Source organism: Panicum virgatum, chromosome 1K (assembly GCF_016808335.1).
Source record: "Panicum virgatum strain AP13 chromosome 1K, P.virgatum_v5, whole genome shotgun sequence".
Classification (NCBI taxonomy): Eukaryota; Viridiplantae; Streptophyta; class Magnoliopsida; order Poales; family Poaceae; genus Panicum; species Panicum virgatum.
The window spans coordinates 51,208,554-51,228,659 of record NC_053136.1 but is presented as its reverse complement, the minus strand read 5'-3'; the positions used below and the strand labels follow the sequence as shown (position 1 = coordinate 51,228,659).

The window sequence follows — 20,106 nt, the reverse complement described above, 5'->3', positions numbered from 1 at the left end:
GGAACAAATGTACTCTAACTGTTGGGTGTTATTGTCATGTTTGGTTAAATTTTTATTGCTGAACTCTTGATGACTTTCTAACTAAATACATTTAATTAGGTTTCAATTGTCTAGGCACCTCCAACCAGTTGATCTTCAGCTCTGCGTTAATTACTAAGGATATCGAAATCTGGCAACTTCATAAAAGTGGCCAATTCTCAGTTCGTTCTATGTACTCGGCTTTTTTAGATGTTCGAGTTCTACCCATAAACAAGCCCGTATGGAAATTAAAAATTCCTTTGAAAGTAAATTTTTTTATTTTGCTACTCCACTGTGGGGTTATCCTGACAAAAGATAATTTAGCCAAGCGTAATTTTTAAGGGAGCAAACAATGTTGTTTTTGCATGAATGACGAAACTATTATGCATCTCTTCTTCGGGTATCATATGGCTAGGTTACTTTGGAGGATAATTTTCATCACCTTCGGTCTTACAAAACCTAATAATATTGTGTATTTATTCGGGTCGTGGCTGTAGGGTTTTATGCGGGAAAAGAAAAAAGTTATGTTTACGGGCATATGTGCGCTTCTCTGGTCAATCTAGTTATCCAGAAATGATGTAGTTTTTCATAATACTAAAAAACAAAATGTTCTCCAGATTCTTTTCAGGGCCACTTATCTTACCAGGACATGGGCGATTTTGCAAAAGGAGGAGGATAGAGTCTTAATTGCAGATGCATGTCGCGCCTTGGTGGTGACGGCGATGGAAATCTTTGCACGGAATGGGTGGCAGTTTAGTAATAGGCTTTGTGGCTTGTAATTTGCTTCCTGTTTATCTCTCTAAGTTTGTAATAAGGGCCGGTTATAACTCTTTGATATAGAGGCCGGGATATTGTTCAATATTCCTTTATCTAAAAAACTACACTTACTATCCTACTTATGTGACAAGTTTATATCTCATAGTTGGTAGGCAGACCTGAGTACACTGGAGTTTACTTTTTCTGAAAATCAGTATTGTGGACATGGTGCACATATATTCTTGCATAAAATACTTGAAAATTTATTGTGCTGAAAATACTGTTTCCAATGTAGGTTCTTCCTGATAAAATAATAGATAATTTGAAGAGAAGAAAGTTCATTACAAAAGAGTAAGTGCATCTGATTAGAGAGATGAGTTCTTATTTACAGTGCGTGCCTACAAATTTGTTTGTCTGCCTTGATGCTTAACAGGAAATCTATATGGTACTCCTTGAAGAAAGGACCTGAGTTTGTCGTAAAGAGAAAAACTTTGGCAACTGATGTGACAATAGAACACCTTAGGAGGTAATTTTCATCATGTCCTCTTTGAGTTGGTTCCCAACTTTGAGCAGTGTGTGCCTGTTTATTTATTTATTTCGGCGACTGATGTGACAACAGAACACCTTAGGAGGTAATTTTCATCATTTTCTTTGGTTCCCAACTTTGAGCAGTGTATGCCTGATTGTTTGTTTTGTTTGTTTATAAGTTAAAACTGAAAGTTTGATGCAACACAAATTTCCATCTGCACACAAAATTAAACACTCCAAGTTGCCTATTTGGTTGCCTGCCTGGTATTATCAGTTTATCATGTTAACTTTGGCATTTTAACTTATATATGTATATCAACGAATCTATACAATATCTTTGTGAATGACCTGTATCCAGATGGTCTATATGCTTGCTAAATTATCTATGGAAATTTTGATATTTTCATTTCAAATTCCTGTCCTTTAGTGGTGACCGGAAGGACCTTGAATTAAAAGACTATAATCATTGAGCTCAAGGACAGCCTATAGCCAAAGGCTATGTGCAGCCTTTGATGGAGGATGAGTTGGATGTAAGATTCAAGCTGTAATATTTACATTTTACCTTGCTTTTTAAGCTACTGAAATTATTTTTGTGTATGCAGATTATTTCGTTCTTTTGCCGTGTGTGTGGCATCCTCTTGAGGACAACCGATGAAATTATAGAACATAGGAAGTCCTCAGGACATCATGGTGTTTCTGGTTCCATGGACAACAAGCAGAAACTTTACTGCCAAGAATGCCAAAAAGTGTTCTCCTTGCGCACAGTAAGTGTTCGGTGCATTATGTGTTCAACATGTGTTTAACTCCAAAAATCTGATATGATTTGAGGTAATAATTTTTTTTCTCTTCTTGTAGAAAGTGTACGGACACAAGCATGAGACTGGTGGATCACATTCTAAATTTCAGCTTAGAAATCATCAGCAAGATGAAACAACACCTCCTGTTCTGATGCCAAAGATTAGGAGTTGGGTGCAGAGTGAGGCTGATGAGGAACCCCCGTTTGGTAGGTGTCCTCTTGTACTTTCTAAAAAAATATTGGTTTCTCCTATACCAATTTATTTTTTTCTTCTATGAAAACTAACTCTAATTGAAATTTTCTTTTGTTCTATTAACTAGACTACTCTGAAGATGAAGATGATGATGAAGATGATCCAAATGATCCGGATTATGATCCGAGAGAAGATTCAAATTATGATCCGAGAGAAGATCCAGATTGTGATCCGGCACAAGATTTTGCTGATATTCCAGATCCGGTAGAAGTGTCAAGTGATGACGGGGCCAAATTCAAGCCTACTACTCTTTCAGCCCTTCTGGATCTTCCTCATCCAAGTGACGATGAGTCACTCAACCAAGATGATGATAGGTATTACTCATTTTTGGGTGCCAAAATCTAATATCTGTTATATAAAGCAAAAACATACTACGAGGTCTATCTGATCCCTTCTAATCTCAATTATTTGTGCATTAATGCAGTTCCTTTGCTGGCTTGGTAACACGAAGAACGTTGAAGCACCTGGGGTACAAGGCTCACGAGAGTATTACCATGAGGAAGGCGTATGCGATTGCGGAAGGCACTGAGCCTACTGTGGTGCTTAAGAAAGTACAAAAAGCATTGGATTTGTACTACAAATATGGTTGTTTTGCTTTGAAGAAGAGAAGCCTGAAGGAAGATGCATTTGTGTTTGATGAAAGTTTGGGCCAATTGTTCCTCTCTAAGATAGGTACTGTGAAATGTCAAAGTTTAAAAGCCGAGAGAATAAAAGTCATTCTTGAGCACATTAAAAAGCTCATGCAAGATTCCACCAGCATTGGAATCAGAGAAAACCTGCTTCACTATTTGAAAGTGATTGGGTGCTCTAGCCTAAGAGGGGGAGGGGGTGAATTAGGCACTAATAAAAACTTTGACCTATGGCTCCAACTAGTTTGCACAAAACTTAAACTAAAACAAGCTATCTAGATGTGCAACTAGGTTGTTGTAGTGTGAAACCCCTATCCCAAAAGAGTTATGCACCCTATAGCCTTTCCTAACAAGAAACTACTCTATGAAAGTAAAGGCACAAATGTTGCAAGTAATAAATGCGGAAGCTTAAAGAGCGGGATAGGAGATAGCAAACTCTTGACGCGGGTGTTTATCCCGTGGTTCGGTTAGCCACAAAGGCACACCTACATCCACGTTGTTGTAGCACTCACTAAGAGTATTGCTACTCGGCCACCAAGTCTCTTCCGTGAACACAATAACGATCACCTTGGCCCCGGGTTCCACTAAGGAGCTTCTCCACAAAGGATGGGGGTCTCCATGTCCCCCGCACAAAGATCTCGTCGCCGCTCCACACCAAGTCGGAGGGTCGATGACGTTGCCGGCGAGCTTCACGCTCCAAGGTGCCGGCGCACCACACTCTTGTTTTGGTTCGCTAACGAACCACAGCACAAAGGCTCTAAGCCTTGCAATCTCACTCACTAAGAGCTAATCCTTTACACAACACTCTCAAAGTGTGCTAAGGGCTAAGGATATGATCTTGATGCTTTTGTATGGCTTGGAGATGTTCTTGGGTGTGTGTGGGATGTCCAGCAACTCCAGCAAGCTTCAAATGGCCGGGGTGAGGCATATATAGGCCACCAAGTCTTGTAGCCGTTGCTCCAATGGTTAGCTGAAAATCTGTGTATCACCGGAAGAACCGATGCCTCTGGCAGGGGTAGCGTCGGTTCTTCCGGTCACTCATAAACTGAAGTAGCCGTTGAAGTCCTGATGCATCACCGGTTCATCCGGTGCTTAAGAATCTTCTCCTGACAGCTGACGTCATTACACCGATGGTATGCACCGATGCTTCACCGGTTCAACCGGTGCTGAAGAATCTTCTCTTGGGTCTTGACATCGTCTCTGGAACATAGGACGCCCAATGCACCGATGCCCCCTTTTTGGCCCATCGGTTCAACCGGTGCTTAGGCTGACTTGGCTTTGATTCCCTTCTGCACCAAACTTCATAGCGCCGGTTCTTCCGACAAGCGTCGGATGCACCGATGCTTAGGCATCGGTTCTTCCGGTGCTCCTGATCCGAAGAGCTTTCAGGGCGCTGCCCTGTAACGAACATGGCGGAACCCCCATAGGGGCGGCCCTTCAGGCCTTACTACGCCTATCTTCTCTTTCTTTTTGTCATCACTTGAACCTAAAAGCCTGAGAATGATCATCTTAACAATCATATTAGTCCAGGTGTTGTGTTGTCATTCGATCACCAAAATCACTCGAAATGGCATAAATGGTGCCATGTTCGTTACACTATTATCTTAAGAAAGATGTCCAAGAGGAAGGTCTTACTGAAAAAGGACAGAGGGCAAGATTCATCCATGTTGTATTGGAGATTTCAGCTATGCTACGCGTTTCGCGCGAATCGCTAAAGATCAGAGATGCTCCAAAAGGACTAATACAGGTTGATCTTCAGCTCTACACTGCAGGTGATAAACTTCTGTGTGACTGCAGACATGGTGGTCAAACTGGGACTCTTATTCCAAGCGAGACTGATCTAGTGACACACATAGACATCGGGAAGAACGTCAGATATGTGCTCGTCTTGGAAAAGGAGATTGCATTCTACGAATTAACTGGCACAAAGTTCCCAGAGCTAGAAAATTGCATTCTGTTGTCTGGGAAAGGTCATTCTGACATAGTCACAAGAATACTGCTCCGGAAGATAAGGATTTCGTCGCCTACATTGCCTATGTATTGTGTTGGAATATCGAGGTGGCCCTAATACCCACTTTGATGAGGACCTACACCTATGACACACCAACTCACTCTAGAGTCGGTCAGCCTCTCAAATTTCTAGTTACTTAGTGTATTGGGTCCTTTTGATGGCAGAGTCGTCTTTTCACTTCCGGGTGGCAGAGCCTACCAACAGATGAAGTTGGCTTCCGGGTGGCAGAGCCAACCTACGATAAAGCCCAGACCCTTTGTAATCTCGGGCGTGACAGAGCCAACCTTTGATGGATCACAACTTATACACTAAGTAACTATATTGCTTAACTGGGAGACCAACACTGAACAACTCTTTATTGCAACACAACAATACTACACAAGAGTATACAACACTCTCCTCTTTTAGTGGCTAGAGGAGAGAAGGGTGAGTGGCTAGCCTAGCACTCACCCTTCTCTCCTAACACTAGCACCTCTCATCTACCATGCTTATGGATGAATGGCATGGCATGGAAGGGGGTCTCTATTTATAGGGTTACAAGGCCATTGGATTATTGACATGTGGCAAAATCATAGCCCTTGATCTAAATTCTACACTCTTCCATGAAAATATCTAGTCCTAGAAATATCTTTGATTTATTTTATTTAGATATTCTAGAGAACTTCATGGAAAATATCTTATCCTTGAATTGTGGAGAAGAGTGTAGAAGTTTGACTTGCTTCCTTCAACACTCCCCCTCAAGACAAACTTCAATCCAAAGTAGTCCTGCAGACCATGCCGAGTGCTTCTCAAAATTTTTCAAATTTTACCTTATTGAGACTCTTCGTGAGAATATCGGCAGTCTGCTCATCTGTCTTTGTAGGCACCATCTCAATTTTTCCCTTAAAGACCTTTTCTCTTACTAGGTTCGTGCCCGTGCGTTGCTACGGGCAACAAAAATTTTATCAATTCAAAATTCAATTTTATAAAACTTCTTGAAAATTCAACTATAGTGGTAAAAGTTTACTCAAAGTAATGTATAGCATGGGTAGCACGAGGTTGGTCTAAGCAACATGATATTATAAGGCTAATTTAGACTTGAAAGAACCATTCTAGTGCTATGAGTGAACAAAAGTAAACCCAAAACAATATTGTACACGTCCAAAAAATATTGCATTCGATGAAATCAAAATATCCATAATAGATTAAGAATTCATCTAGACAAAGTCACAGCATCCATATTCTCATAAACATAGTTTGAATAATTTATCTCATATATCTAATTCAAATGTCTTTTCCTGTGATGCGGCTTAGGCACTTCTTAACACAATCAGGCAGTATTTTCCGATATGAGTTTCCATCGAACGCCAACGTGTCAATCACAAAATTCCTCCTCAGTGCTTGTCCATCCTGGAGTTAAGATTGTGTATACATAAGCATCAGGTTATGCTGAAATGAATCATGAACGTAGAAAAACATAATATACGTACGCACCACACATATTGGTGTAGTCCTCACATGCTTCCAGGCAGCCATATATTGCAGAACTATGTAGCCAGTTAAACACCTGTGATTGAATGCTATGTGAATACATGTGTGACAGAGTCATATATAGTACACTGCAATTTCAGATATGAGTTAAGTTACCCGACTTTATCCTCGACAATACCATCTGCACTTTTAGCTTTCCACGTGAAAATGTTTTGGCTCCATTTTTGGTCATATACTCTCATAGCACTCATATACTTTATACCCATATCTAGAATTGCGCGCACATACTTCTTGTATGGCATATCTTTTCACCATTCTGGAGTTGAGGTCGGGTCAATCCAAGTAAATTTTTTATCCTTATGGTCAAGCACAAATAGCATAAAATTTGTAGATTTTACCCATGGCATAAGAAACTGCAAAAAAGAAATTTATATTATATTATATTAATATATAGTAGTACTATATTGTACCCTGGGTACAGTACCCGACCCAACCATCCAGCCTCCGATCGCCCCACCCCCGTGCGCCGGCTAGTACGGTTTTGCGTGTGTGTGTGTGTGAAATTTTTATATGTTCATGAGTAGAAACAAGCTTACATATCGGCAGCATGTCATGTCGTAGTCCAGCCATGTAACTCTACCAATTGCTTCTGCCAGACTTTCAGCATTTGGATTTTTACGATACTTTATATCCCGCTCAACATCACACAATTTCTGCAGCAAAAGGTTACATGAACAAGCATCTAGCATATGGTTATCAAGTGTTATATGTTACTATCTCATAGCTGATAAGAAACTCACACAGAACCGGAGGTCCATAAAATGAGTTGGCATGACAGACTTGGAATATTGCAACGCTTTGTACTCGTTGTATCCAAGGATACGCACACCCATATTGAAGCTACTTGTGGACATTGGTTGATCATTCCTCAATGACATCTGAAGTTCCTTGACAGTTAATGCCATCTTGTAGGGTTTGAAGCTTCGCACCCAAGTTTTCCTATAAATCATTCATTTGTGATCAAACTATATTAGTGTCTTATTAGAATGCACATCAAATCAAATACTACTAAATTCATGAATGAAATAAGTTTAGGCACGTACTGCAAGGTCCCAACATCTTCAATTGACATTATATAATCACATAAAATTTCTGCCAATTCTTCTCTGCTCATTGGCATATCTAGCATAGAAATCAGGGAATATGTATTCATCCTTGTCCTGGTCATTGGCATATCTTGCGTACGTTTGCCTTGAGATAGCATGCAGTCATCCAATCGAGTGTGTGTGGCTTTTTCTTCACTCTGTCCACACTGGGTAGTTTTAGCTGGGGTATCATCTATAGTCATGGGATTTTCAATCTCCACAACATCGTTTGGACTCCCAACAACATCAATTGCTAAATATGGGCATCCTTTCCTGATGTTTGCTTCTGATAACAACAGGATAGCAGCGAGTTTTGGTCTAAACTCTGTCATATCATCCTGTAAAAAATAGTATTGAGAACTAAAAACATTTATATGTGACTAAATAGATGTACAATCCGAGAAAGGTTGGAGTATATGTACCTGATTCACATTGTCGGACAGAGCATCACCAGTCCAATATTCCATGTAGTTAATCAAGAATAACCCACATGAACATCTTCGGTATGTCAAAAAGGAAAAAAAATAGTCAGTCTATCAAAGGCTTGCAGAGAATTATTTATCATGTAGAAAGAGACTAACCCATCTGTTTGTGGTTTGTTTCGTATGATCTCTTTAACCCGCCAAGTAGTAACTTTGACATCTGGCCATTTACGATATTCTACCTCTTCTAGATTAAAGCGGCGTAAAACAAAGTTTATTTCTCTCTCCAATCCGAAAATCTAAATTCATAAATAACCAATATATTAGTATGGATCAAATTTACTAATCTTACCACAAGGCTATGCATTAACAACTTTAAACCGCGTAGCTAGATGGCAGCAATCACTCACAGTAAGCTCAAGCTCCTTGCGACCCAACATTGTACCCAGCGAATCGAGTACCTGTATCTGATGCTTTTTGGCATTGACCACGGCAAGATACCAGTGGACTTGATTGATATTTAGTGGAATAGACACCTAGGTAATGCATAGGAGCTTACAGTAAGTTGATACAATTTGAAAATTAGTAAGGTAATGTTGATAGAGATAAAAAGGTACCATTTCACGCTTCAAGTAGGTTAACACCCTTTCATCCAAAGAAGTTTTCTCACGTTTCTCATAATTAGGATAATGATTCTCCATTGTTTGTTCTTCATCACCATCCCGCTTGAGGAACACTCTTACAAGCGGATCTTCTAAGTAAGTCGAACCCCCGGACCTCTTTAACATATGCTCTTGTGTCCTCATTAAGAATACGTATGCACTTATGACCTGAAAGAATAAAACCACAGTGACAGTTAGATTTGAGTTTGAAATGTGATATGTTGAGAACCATTTATTAACATCACCGATCCTCTTTAAGAATTTTACCTCGTCGTATATATGTTCGCCGGGCTCAAAAAGGCATTGCATGTGATACCTTTTTACGATAGCAACACGATCCTCACAACCTCTTCTAGACCCGGTGCTGCAGGAATTTTTTTAGTAGCTTCAATTGCATCTAGATCAATCTGGGTGCATACATAATATGAAAAAGGAAATAAGCATATAACTGGGTTAGCACATTTTCATTCATGTTTGACTATAGTGGACTCCCAATGAATTAATAGCAAGAAGTATATACCATCTTTAGTAATATTAGTGGATGGGTCCTTTTTGGGCTTGTTATGACTGAATCCCTGGTTGGGATTTGTGGCGCATCATGCATCTTCTCGTCAGTGTCCTTGTTGGTGGAAATAATTTGTGTATCCTGCCCAACACACATTTCCTCTAATCCCCAGACCGCGAAAGGCCATGTAATGGGGATGGTTTGGAGCGCTTGTGCCGGCATATGCGTCTGCCGAGCGTAAAACTGGCACCTTTCACAAGTGCGCACTATTTGCTCAGCATCGGCGACTGCCGTTGCCCAATAGAACCCCTGGCGGAATGCATTCCCGACCAGGGTTCTTGGTGCGGCGTGATGTCCGCATACTCTACCGTGGATATCAATCAGCAACTGCTTTCCCTGCTCGATGTGGATGCATCGCTGTAAGATTCCCGTGTGGCTTCGTTTGTAGAGCTCCTCTCTGATGAGGACATAAGATTTGGCCCGTCGAGCCAACCTGTGCGCCTTTGTCTTGTCATTGGGGAGGACGTCGCAGAGAAGGTAATCCAAGTAGGGCCCCCTCCAATCTTCCGCGGCGTTGGGTGTCGAACCTTCCTCTTCCTCTAATTCCAAAATCTCGGAGTCGGGTGATGGAAACTCCGACCCCCCAGCCCCCGAGCCCTTTTTTTGGGGTGGGGGGGGGGTCGGGATTGGCTGGGATCGGGCTCCGGGCCTTTGATCGGCCTGGTCGGGAACTGGGGTCGGAGACGATGGGTGCCTCGGGTGGGGCCGTGATGTCGCGGTCTGAAGTCCCTGCCTCGGGCTTCTCCCCCTCCAGGAGTCGGACGGAGGGTTTGTGCTGATGTTGGCGAAAATGTTGAGTTGTACAACAGAGCTCGATGAGCCAGTACATGCGCAGAACGCAGTGGACGTGGTCGGCGCGGCGTGGGCGCAGTGGACGTGGTCGGCGCGGCGTGGGCGTCGCGGAGCGCGCCTGACGCAGGCGTGGGCGCGTGGAGCATGCCGTGCGCTGTGCGGGCGTTGAGGAAGAGCGAGTCCTCCGGGCGAGCGGATTAGCCACGCCAACGGTCAGTATACAATCCTCGCGTCTCTTGGCATAAAAACAAACATGTTTTACTTCGAAGTCATTCAAGAATAACTAGTGGAAGATATTCTTACTATTGTTGTATAAATCAAAGTTCTAATTGAAATTTGCTTGCCGAAGTACGAACAAGCTTTCAGCTGAAATGACCTGAATTATTGGCTATCGAAAATGCAAAATCTTGCTCATGAACAAAGTTAGCTCCTCACTGCGGCACCGGCAGGCACATCCTCTTTCCACTTCTTAAGCCTCGCCGTCCTCTCCTTCGAGAGATCCTCAGCAAGGCTGACGAGCGCATCGGCGTTGGTTCTCTCCTCGTCCTCCCCGGTCACCTTCTCATATACTTCCCCGTCTCCACATTGACCCTCGACACCGGCTGGCCCAGCATGTGCTCGCCGATCTCCATGAGGCTCCGCATGTTCTCCGGAGTCGCCGCGTCCACCGCAGCGACGGCTCCATCGAGCATGTTATTCTGGATGCGGAGGTAGTTCCTCTCGCTGTGGAGGAGCTGGAACTTGACGGCGACGTGGATGTCGACGAGGTCGGAGCTGGCGGCCATGAAGATTTTGATGATGGGCGCCATGCCCCTCTTTCTCACCCACCCGATTAGGCCCCATTTTGAGCACATCTTCGCCGTGTACAGCCCTTCGTCGGACATCAGGCCGGTGCCGATGGACAGCACCAGGAACCGGCCACAGTCGTCCTCCGGCGCCTTGAGCAGGTACTGTGGTTCCTTCTCCTCGGCCATCATCTCCTCTGTGATCTTCGTCATCGCAACCATCGTCTGCATAAGGTGAATAAGTTTTCTTTAAAACAGAAAGTATAACTTTCCGTTCCACTTCCACACCAACTACTGATGTAAATCAAACAGCTATTAAATTCACACATATCTACGTAGAAGAGGTGTTTTTACAATCATTCAAAAGGACTACAGTAGAAGGTACCACTAGAAGGATGGACCATGAGACAAACTAGTCATGCAAATTAAATAGCTATTAAATTCACACACATCTATGCACGTGGAAGAGGCCTTTTTTCGTCGTTCAAAAGGTACTAGAGCTAGTATCACGAAAAGAAGCTAAAATTTAGATCTAAAAGATACGATCAGAGAAGGGGCAAGATTGGTAACGACCATAGAAATTCCAAGTAGTAACTAGAATGGTGGACCCACGGCCCCTGCCGCCTCTACCCCATGCCTAGCTTCGCATATCACACGGCCTGACCAAATGAATCTGAATGGGGGAGATATATATATAGAACCCTTAGGACATGTGGAAACAGCGCCTGCCACAGAGTGGGTTCTATCATTGCTCGCATCTCGTTACCAATTATGTGGATTAACCCAGCAACCATGCTTTTGGTTTGGAGGGGGAGAGGAGGGAGAGAAGGGGATTAGGGTTGGAGGAAGAGGATAGAACAATGGCACCACTGTTTGCCATATACTCTAACATCCATGATGAATTTATTAAACTAATATTTGCAGTGAAGTACCTTTTTGCAGTGGTACCTCCTACATCTGGGTGGTATCAGGTACCCCTTGAAGGATGATAAAAAAAACCAGACATGTACAGAATATCTGGCATAAAAATAGAATTATTTTCAGTCGATGATATCAATGGTAGGATCTGCATCCATGGTATGACTGGCATCCAATGTAAGCATCCAATGGTTTACATGTTTCTTCCTCCTTCGTCTGGCATCTTCTTCCTCTTTCGCGCCCGATCCCCCGCCTCGTGCCCTCGTCCAATCCTCAGAAGCTCTGTTACCCGGACACGGCGCACAGGCCACGTATCGCGTGTCCGATACGTGCTGGACACGGATACGCCGCGGATACGGCGCAGATACGTGTCCGCGGAGTATCGGGATAAAAATAAATGGCAAATAAACGGATACGCGGGCCGGACACGAATCTGGACATTTTTTGATACGGCCCAGCCCACCTAAACAGACCACGAAGCACTCATCAAGTGCTGGCCTAGCCCGTCACGGCAGCCAGCAGCCAGCACTCGACGGAGCAGCCAGCACTCGACGGAAGCAGCCAGCACGCAAGCGCCCGCCCGCCCACAGCGCACGAGCGCCGCCGCTCGCCGGCGCCGGCGACGAGCCGCCGCCCGCCGGCGAGGAGGACTGTCGGCTGCAATCTCCGGTGAGTTTCCCGTTCCCGTCGTCCTCTAGCCTTAGGATTGATTTCTTCTTCCCACCTTTTCCCTCTGATTTTCTCCTCCCAGATCTAGAGACCTCACTACCTCAGGTCTGTTCTTGCTTTCTTCTGTAGTTCTGTAGACCGTAGATGGCTACATCGAGCAATTCTAGTGCTACTGCTGGAGGTGCTAGCACAAATGCTAGTGGTAGTACAGGATCTGCATCCACGGTTGATATAAAGGCTCCACTGTGGGCTTATGTTAACATTTTAGAGAAGCCTAAAACAGGAGGCGGCAATGTTCTCTGGAAATGCAAGTATTGCTCAATGGAGAAGTTCACTAGCTACACTAGAGTTGAGGCTCACTTGCTGCAGAAATCAGGAAGGGGAATTATCAAGTGTGACAAGATGCCATATGAAGTGCTCTGTGAGATGAAGAGGGAAGTTAAAAGATGTGAAGAACTAGTGCAAAGAGGAAAGGCACGCACTGTTTCCATGCCTACTGCTCCTGCTCCTGCTCCTTCAGGCAATACTAGTAAGAAGAAAAGGGGACCTGCTTCAGCATTGGAGAAAGCTTGGGCATTGGAAGACCGCAAACATTTGGATGCTCTAATTGTAAGATCAATTTACTCTGGAGGTATATCTTTCAATTTCTTGAGAAATCCATATTTTCGAGAGGCCTTTTCATTTGCTTGTAGCCGCACCATGCCTTGATACACGCCTCCTGGGTTCAATAGGGCAAGGGAGGGACTCCTGGTTCAGGAAAGGAGACACATTGAGACTCTAATGGAGAGTACATGGGCAGAGAAGGGAGTCACAATCTGCTGCGATGGTTGGTCAGATCCGCAGAGGCGGCCAATCATCAATTTTGTTGCCATTTCTGAGAAAGCACCTATGTTCTTGAGGGCTGATAATTGTCAGGGAGAGATCAAGACAAAAGAATACATTGCTGAGAAGTTGAGGTCTGTTATTGAAGAAGTAGGCCGGCAAAATGTGGTACAGATCATCACCGACAATGCCTCGAACTGTAAAGGTGCGGGTCTAATACTGGAAGCTGAATATGGTAACATATTTTGGACACCATGTGTTGTGCATACTCTTAATTTGGCTTTGAAAAGTATATGTGAGCCTAAACTCTCAAGGGATCCTTCTGTGGAAGAGTTATTTGCTTGGAGCCAGCTTGAATTTTACAATATTATTAAAACTGCTAACATGATAAAAATTTTCATAATGAACCATAGCATGCGTCTTTCAATGTTCAATGAGTTTAGCCATTTGAAGTTATTGTCTATTGCTGAAACAAGATTTGCCTCGGTAGTGTGTATGTTGAGACGCTTTGTTGAGGTAAAAATGGCACTCCAGCAAATGGTGATAAGTGACAAATGGACTGTCTACAGAGAGGATGCTCCAACTGCCCAAAATGCCCAAACTGTAAAGGAAAAGATACTGAGTGATGTGTGGTGGAGCAATGTTGAGCATATTCTTAAGATTACTTCTCCTATATATGATATGATACGTGTGGCGGACACTGACACGCCATGTCTTCACTTAATTTATGAAATGTGGGATTCTATGATTGAGAAAGTGAAGAAAGAGATATATCTCTGGGAAGGGAAGGAACATGATGAGGTGTCTGACTATTACTCAGTTGTTCATGACATATTGATTGCTAGGTGGACAAAAGGGAATAATCCATTGCATTGTTTGGCTCACTCACTCAATCCAAGGTAACAATCTGCACAATACTTGTACAATTCAGATTGTCTTCACTCTTCAGTTCTTCACTTACTCATGTTCTAAAATAGTAAAATATAATGTTGAAATTATAGATACTATAGTAGGCAATGGATTCAGGAAATTGATGGCCGTGTACCACCCCACAAGGACAAAGAGGTATCCCAAATGAGGATGACTTGCTTCAAAAAGTTTTTTCGCATACGAGAAGAATTGGCTCAAGTAAAAGAAGAATATGCAAGGTTCTCAAGTTGTTCAGAAGAATTCAATGATCCTGATTCAATTCATGATAGATGGGTTGTTTCCCCCATGACTTGATGGACAAATCATGGGCAGTCTGTTCCTCTATTGATGAATTTGGCGATCAAATTGATTAACCAACCAGCCTCATCTTCTTGCTGTGAACGCAATTGGAGTACATATAGCTTCATACATAGTGTCAAAAGAAATGCCTTAACTCCAGAGAGGGCTGAAGATTTGGTCTTTGTGCACTCAAATCTGAGGCATATGTCAAGAAAAACAGATGCATACAAGACAGGAGAGACAAGAATGTGGGATGTGGGAGGAGATTCTTTTGACACTATGGCTGATGTAGGTCTTCTTGAAGTGGCTGAACTCTCCCTTGATGAGCCTGAATTGCAAGCTGTCCTTTGGTCTTGAGATTGTCAACCTGGAAGAGAATGAAGCACCTGTTGAGGATGTAGAAGAACAAACTATGAAGCATTGAACTCCAAGCTGTCAAGAAAAATTAAACCATGAAGCGCCTGTTATGTATTTGTATTGACTGCTATAAGCTATTTACCTATGTTGAAAATCGAACCATGAAGCACCTGTTATGTATTTGTATTGACTGCTATCTCTATGTTGAACATCGATTTCTTATTATTGTCAACTTTGATATGCATTGTCTTTATTTAATTTTATTAAAAAAATTGAAACGTATCCACATATCAGAGTTTTTTGGGAGAGTGCCGTATCAACGTATCCGTATCGGCCTCGATACCGATACACGTATCCGTATCCGGGTAACTTAGCTCAGAAGTGAGGACGCCACTGGATCCGATGCTACACAATCGATCTAATTTTGTGCTACTCTATCGCTGCCCCTCCTAGAGCAAGTGGACAGACCAAATCAACTAATTCTGTCGCTACTCATTTGGCTGTCCAAAACCACAGTTGGCCCGCGCCGTTCCCACTGCCCCCACCCCTGCGCCCACCTCCGCTGCTACCCTGTCCTTCCGGCCTCCTGCAAAGCCATTTCTAGGTCCAGCAATTAATCCCCCTCCCTAATCCCCCAAACCCAGGTGTTCACTCCTTTGGCGACTGGTGTATTGGAGGCATGATAGAATATTGTAAATAGCCCAAAACGTGACCATGACAATATGACATGCCCGCAGTTGTATGTAATCCCTCCGTTCTTTTTATTAACTATTGGGGATGCTGGGCACGTGTTTAAAAAGTAGTATCAATAATTAAAATGATTTGTTTATCAACAATTATAAGGATTTCAAACTAATGTCATATATTACTGTACACAGAACCTATTGTAGTCCATGTTACAAGAATTTCATCAAGAATAGCCAATGGACAGATCATCAAGAATATGTACCACATGTGTTCATGAGCATCAATGGACATATCAACAAATAATAATATTAATTAATAATATATTAACCAACCCAGATAGCAGATCGAGAAGAACTTGTCATGATTCATTATTTATTGTGATAATGTGATAAAATGAAACCAACATCTAGATTTTTTGTGATATGGTTTATTGTGATAAAATGAAACCACCATCACCGAAGATGAGCATTCATTCATGCGTATATCTACATCCTCCCTCTACATCCTCCCTGAGCTTGTTCTCCACCCACGGCCCAGCCCTATTGGCAAAGCAAAATGCATCAAAATTTTGAGTACAATCATATTAATATTACTGCATTTCCTCTATTATAAAATGTTAACCAAACCCGGGAGTCGAAAACCAACTCGCATTCTTAATTACACTTGATATAACCAAGTAATATATGCACACTTTGTCATTTTTTCCAGTCCCCAAGGAAAAGATGTTATGTATGTCACAAATTTTCTTCTTTTCTTTCTCAGAAAAATAGGAACTTGCTTATGAGAAATCGAGTAAATATTCTGACCTTCATCAATAAAGCCAGAGAAAAACAACGCCAATGGGCCGTCTTATCTCACATGCTATTCTTCATGCAAGGTGAATGCTAGTTAGCTAAAAGAAAGCCTATAAATTTTTTATTTGACCAGTAAATCCCTCCAAGCACAAGCTTGATTCTTATTCATCGCAAATCAAATTCTACTCTATGGAACTCGCCGACCCTACCCTAACAAATACCACTGCAAACAAAAACACAAGAATCGGCTAGACCAGGCAATCCACCTCACCTATTCAGTTCAGTCTGTACCTGAAACTTCACTGTTGTTTTGTGTATGGCCTAGTTCAGTGATGCAATACACCAGCTGCACCTAGTCAAAGGCCTATCATTGACGGGCAAGGATGGAGGCAAACACTATTAGTAGGGAATAAAGATAAAACAAAATGTATCCTTCCAAGTAAAAAAATATACAAATTCCAGATGGAGGTGAGTAAACCTTCGTTGAATTAATTTTTCGGATGTATTATAGAAGACTTGCTTAATGGCCCTTACTTCAGCCAAGTCACCAGCAAGCGTTGAAGTTGCATGTGCATTACTGTAGTTCACCTAAAAGGCATATACTCAAATTAAAAAGACATATTGTTGATCTGTGTCAATGATAATAATATCAAATTAAAGAAATTTAAACTACAGCTTGGTATTACAACGAAATGTTTAAAAATAATAAAGTGATGTGATAATTGAAATAGCAATATGTTTCCAATTAAGCCCATTTCTGATCGCACATTGTACGGACCTTTCAATCTCCAATCAGTCCAGGATGAAAGAATTGATTTATTTTTAAACCAGGCCAATGTTTTGGATTTCTGATATGTCTAGGATTAAAAGTTGCTAAGACTTATTTTCTAGACAGATATAGATACCTCCTCAGGTGCAACACCTGCATCTTCAAGGCTCTTTTTGATACAGGATGATACACCCAGACACCCAGTCCATCTGATCTAGGATCAGTCATATGGTAAGCGTCACAGTTCACTGCCCCTCCCAAGTATTCTGCAATTATTGGTGCATCACGCTTCATTGCATGCTCCAGGCTCTCCATAACCTATTGTCGATGAAATTATCATTGATTAAGTACCTATAGCAATTCATGTTACACAATCGAAACTCTTAGTAGTCTGCTCAAAGCAATGATCGCATTCATGGTGAGGAGCAACATGAAAAGAAACACTTAACAAGCAGCAAACATTGATGGAAATGACGAAAATCATGCAAAGACTCAAAATATTTAGTGGATATTTAAGGAGTAAAAACTTGGTAGTAACAACACATACCAGTACACAGGCCACAAAACCTCCAAGGCCAATGGGAATAATTGCAGCTGCAGTACCACCAGCTATGATTATATCAGCCTCACCACGTCGTATGTGGTTTGCAGCAGCGTAAAAGCAATAGTTGGAGGTAGCACATGCATTTGAAATTGAGTAATTAGGACCCATAAAACCAACATCCATTGCATAGGGAATGAAGAAGGGTGAAATCTTTCTGTATCCCTTCTCGATGAGGTTCTGAACGCCATCAGAAAACACTGTAAGGCCACCCATACCAGTCCCCACGAGAACTCCAGCACGCACTTTGTCAAGCTGTTAACCATAACGTAATCAGGAAAAAATCAAAAAGGAAAACAATTATAAAAATATGAAACACATGACAGGTATGAATATGTTGTTACGTGCTCATTAGCAGGCAATAGGATAGAAAAATTGCTTAACACATCTTGCTTTGTCAACGATGTCAAACAACTTATATGCTATATATGAAGCATTGAAGCCCACAATACTACAAAAATCCAGAGGAGATAATTGGGTTTTGATTTAAGCATACAAATGTTTTCAAGACTCCTGTGGTTGTTTATCCGGAACAATCTAGCAACTTCTATGCAAATTATGTTGACATTGGACTTTCAACCATCCCTACACAAGTTACATTCTGAACAAATTGTACCTGAAGCAAATCAAAGTTTTGGCGCATTGTGCAGGAATGCTTCAATTGAAATCATAATGTTTTATGACATCAAATATTTGCTCCTCGGAACAAAGCTCCACTAATTAAATACAATTAAAATCTCTAAAATCATAGAAAAGGTCAATATATTTCAATCAAAACCCAATTGTTCGTTAGCATGAGCTGAACTCAGTGTATGCAGTGAATTGTTCTCGAGCAGGAGTTACAAAAGCACAACTCTAGTCCACAAACAACCTATCGTTTTTCGTTTCCTGCATAAGCCTGTTGCGAAAAAAGGGTCTAGTTCATCGGTGCCCACTCACCTTGGCGTGCGCGTCGAATAGAGCCTTGGCTAGCCCGGCGTTCTCCCGTGCCTTCTTGCCGCTGACGATGCAGTATCGGAGGCAGCCGTCGAGCCTGCAGCTGTTTTTGCCGTCGATGTATCCCTCCGACGAGAACCCCCTGATCTGGGCCGCGAACCGGGTGGGGAAGCTGCCGGCGTCGAAGCGGTCGATGGGTAGGCGGAGCCCGAGGGTGTGCGCGGGCGCTTGCATGGCGGAGACGGAGCTCTCCACCCCTCTGCCGGTGCACGGCTCCCTGTGCCGGCCCTAGCATCCGCCCCTCCACACCGGCCGCACGAGCGCGGCCCCGCCCTTCGCCCCTCACCGGCGTCCCTGCTCCACCCCATCATCCCACACCTCCTCCCCTCGTCCTCGCAGCGCAGATGGGGAGGTGTAGGCGCGGGATGGCGTCGCGGATCCGGAGGAGAATGGGAGCGGTGGATTGCTCACCTACAAATTGATTGGATTGATTGACTGATTTCACGGAGGGATGGGAGACGGATTAGTCGCGAGGGATTACAGTGGGGGAGGCGGCGTCGCCGAGCCAATCCAGACCCGGGTACAGGCGGGCGGGTAGGAGGCGCCGTGGTGATTATGGCAGAAACAGTCTACTTGATGTTGTTTTTACCTCGCGCCAAATCCTGTCAAGCACCTGACCCTTCCATGTGGGCCTTCAAGAGGGGATATGTGAGAGGGATGGTTAGATTAATGTAGGTGAGAAATATTCTCAATTCTTTCATCCTTTATAGTATAGATAAATTTGATGTTTTGACTAACATTTGGTAAAACCTTTGGTTTGAAAGTATAAAAACCATATGCGTAGATTTGTCTTCAATCACCGTGTTCGGCAGGCTGGAACTGGAGGCTGAAGCTGGAGTGATGTGAGAGAAAAATACTGTTACCTGGCTGGTGGCTGGAGGCTGGAGCTGGAGTAATGTGAGAGAAAAATAGTGTAGGAGCTGGAGGCTCGAGACCAACCAAATGCAGTGAATAATGTTTTTATAATCTTATATGTTTTTATTAGACATTATAAGTATTTTCAAATAAAACATCACCGTCAAACACATCATGCCAAAAATAACACATCATGCCAAAAATAAAAGGGTTAATTAGATCTGTGCCATTATAATTTCATCGTTTTTGAAGCGCGCCATTACTTTTAAAGAAACTATGCCAGTGCCACTACAATTCACCTGCCGTTGAAAATACGCCATTATATACGTCTAACACCATGTTGGGCCCACTTGCAGGCGTACCCATACGCCCCTGCCCCTCTCTCCACTCGCTGACATGTGGCCCCCACATGTCATCCCTTCCTTCTCCTCTCCTCGTTTGCCTCCATAGCATCCTCCTGCTCGCACGCCGGTCCGCCGCCGCGATCCTCCTGCTCGCCCGCTGCCCACCCCCCTGCTCGCCGCCACTGCGCTCCTCCTGCTCGCCCGGCACCGCGCTCCTCCTGCTCGCCCGGCACCGCGCTCCTCCTACTGCTGT

The 20,106-nt window shown here is 43.1% G+C and overlaps 3 protein-coding genes and 1 pseudogene across 12 annotated transcripts; 1 reads left to right on the top strand and 3 right to left on the bottom strand.

Annotated features, from left to right (window-relative positions):
* Positions 1-1,213: 1,213 nt before the first annotated feature.
* Positions 1,214-5,048, top strand: LOC120656265. The gene is made up of 6 exons (XM_039934309.1): positions 1,214-1,832; positions 1,905-2,066; positions 2,158-2,305; positions 2,419-2,665; positions 2,776-2,856; positions 4,778-5,048. Exons 1-6 carry the CDS (start codon positions 1,815-1,817, stop codon positions 5,046-5,048), a joined length of 927 nt encoding a protein of 308 aa, XP_039790243.1. The 5' UTR covers positions 1,214-1,814.
* A 1,076-nt stretch (positions 5,049-6,124) lies between these two features.
* Positions 6,125-9,108, bottom strand: LOC120641511. 7 transcript variants are annotated; one of them, XR_005662291.1, is made up of 10 exons: positions 8,958-9,108; positions 8,646-8,858; positions 8,188-8,564; positions 8,029-8,104; positions 7,565-7,944; positions 7,262-7,460; positions 7,058-7,174; positions 6,618-6,874; positions 6,465-6,537; positions 6,125-6,380 (listed from the first exon to the last, which is right to left on the bottom strand). XR_005662291.1 is itself a non-coding variant. In XM_039917686.1 (9 exons), exons 4-9 carry the CDS (start codon positions 8,071-8,073, stop codon positions 6,346-6,348), a joined length of 849 nt encoding a protein of 282 aa, XP_039773620.1. In that variant the 5' UTR covers positions 8,074-8,104; positions 8,188-8,564; positions 8,646-8,858; positions 8,958-9,108; the 3' UTR covers positions 6,125-6,345. The 7 variants fall into 7 exon arrangements, 3 of the variants coding, with proteins under 3 accessions (XP_039773620.1, XP_039773634.1, XP_039773626.1); XR_005662300.1 differs by having other exon boundaries at positions 6,470-6,537; XR_005662293.1 differs by having other exon boundaries at positions 6,640-6,874.
* A 1,175-nt stretch (positions 9,109-10,283) lies between these two features.
* Positions 10,284-16,695, bottom strand: LOC120641571 (annotated as a pseudogene).
* LOC120641546 (3-oxoacyl-[acyl-carrier-protein] synthase I, chloroplastic-like) lies at positions 14,399-19,253 on the bottom strand. Of its 4 annotated transcripts, none has more exons than XM_039917740.1 (6): positions 18,598-19,181; positions 17,605-17,913; positions 17,194-17,375; positions 16,767-16,876; positions 16,580-16,652; positions 14,399-14,836 (listed from the first exon to the last, which is right to left on the bottom strand). In XM_039917740.1, exons 1-4 carry the CDS (start codon positions 18,826-18,828, stop codon positions 16,873-16,875), a joined length of 726 nt encoding a protein of 241 aa, XP_039773674.1. In that variant the 5' UTR covers positions 18,829-19,181; the 3' UTR covers positions 14,399-14,836; positions 16,580-16,652; positions 16,767-16,872. The 4 variants fall into 4 exon arrangements, with proteins under 4 accessions (XP_039773674.1, XP_039773666.1, XP_039773657.1 ...); XM_039917732.1 differs by having other exon boundaries at positions 14,517-14,817; XM_039917723.1 differs by lacking the exon at positions 14,399-14,836 and adding an exon at positions 15,633-16,033.
* Positions 19,254-20,106: the final 853 nt, after the last annotated feature.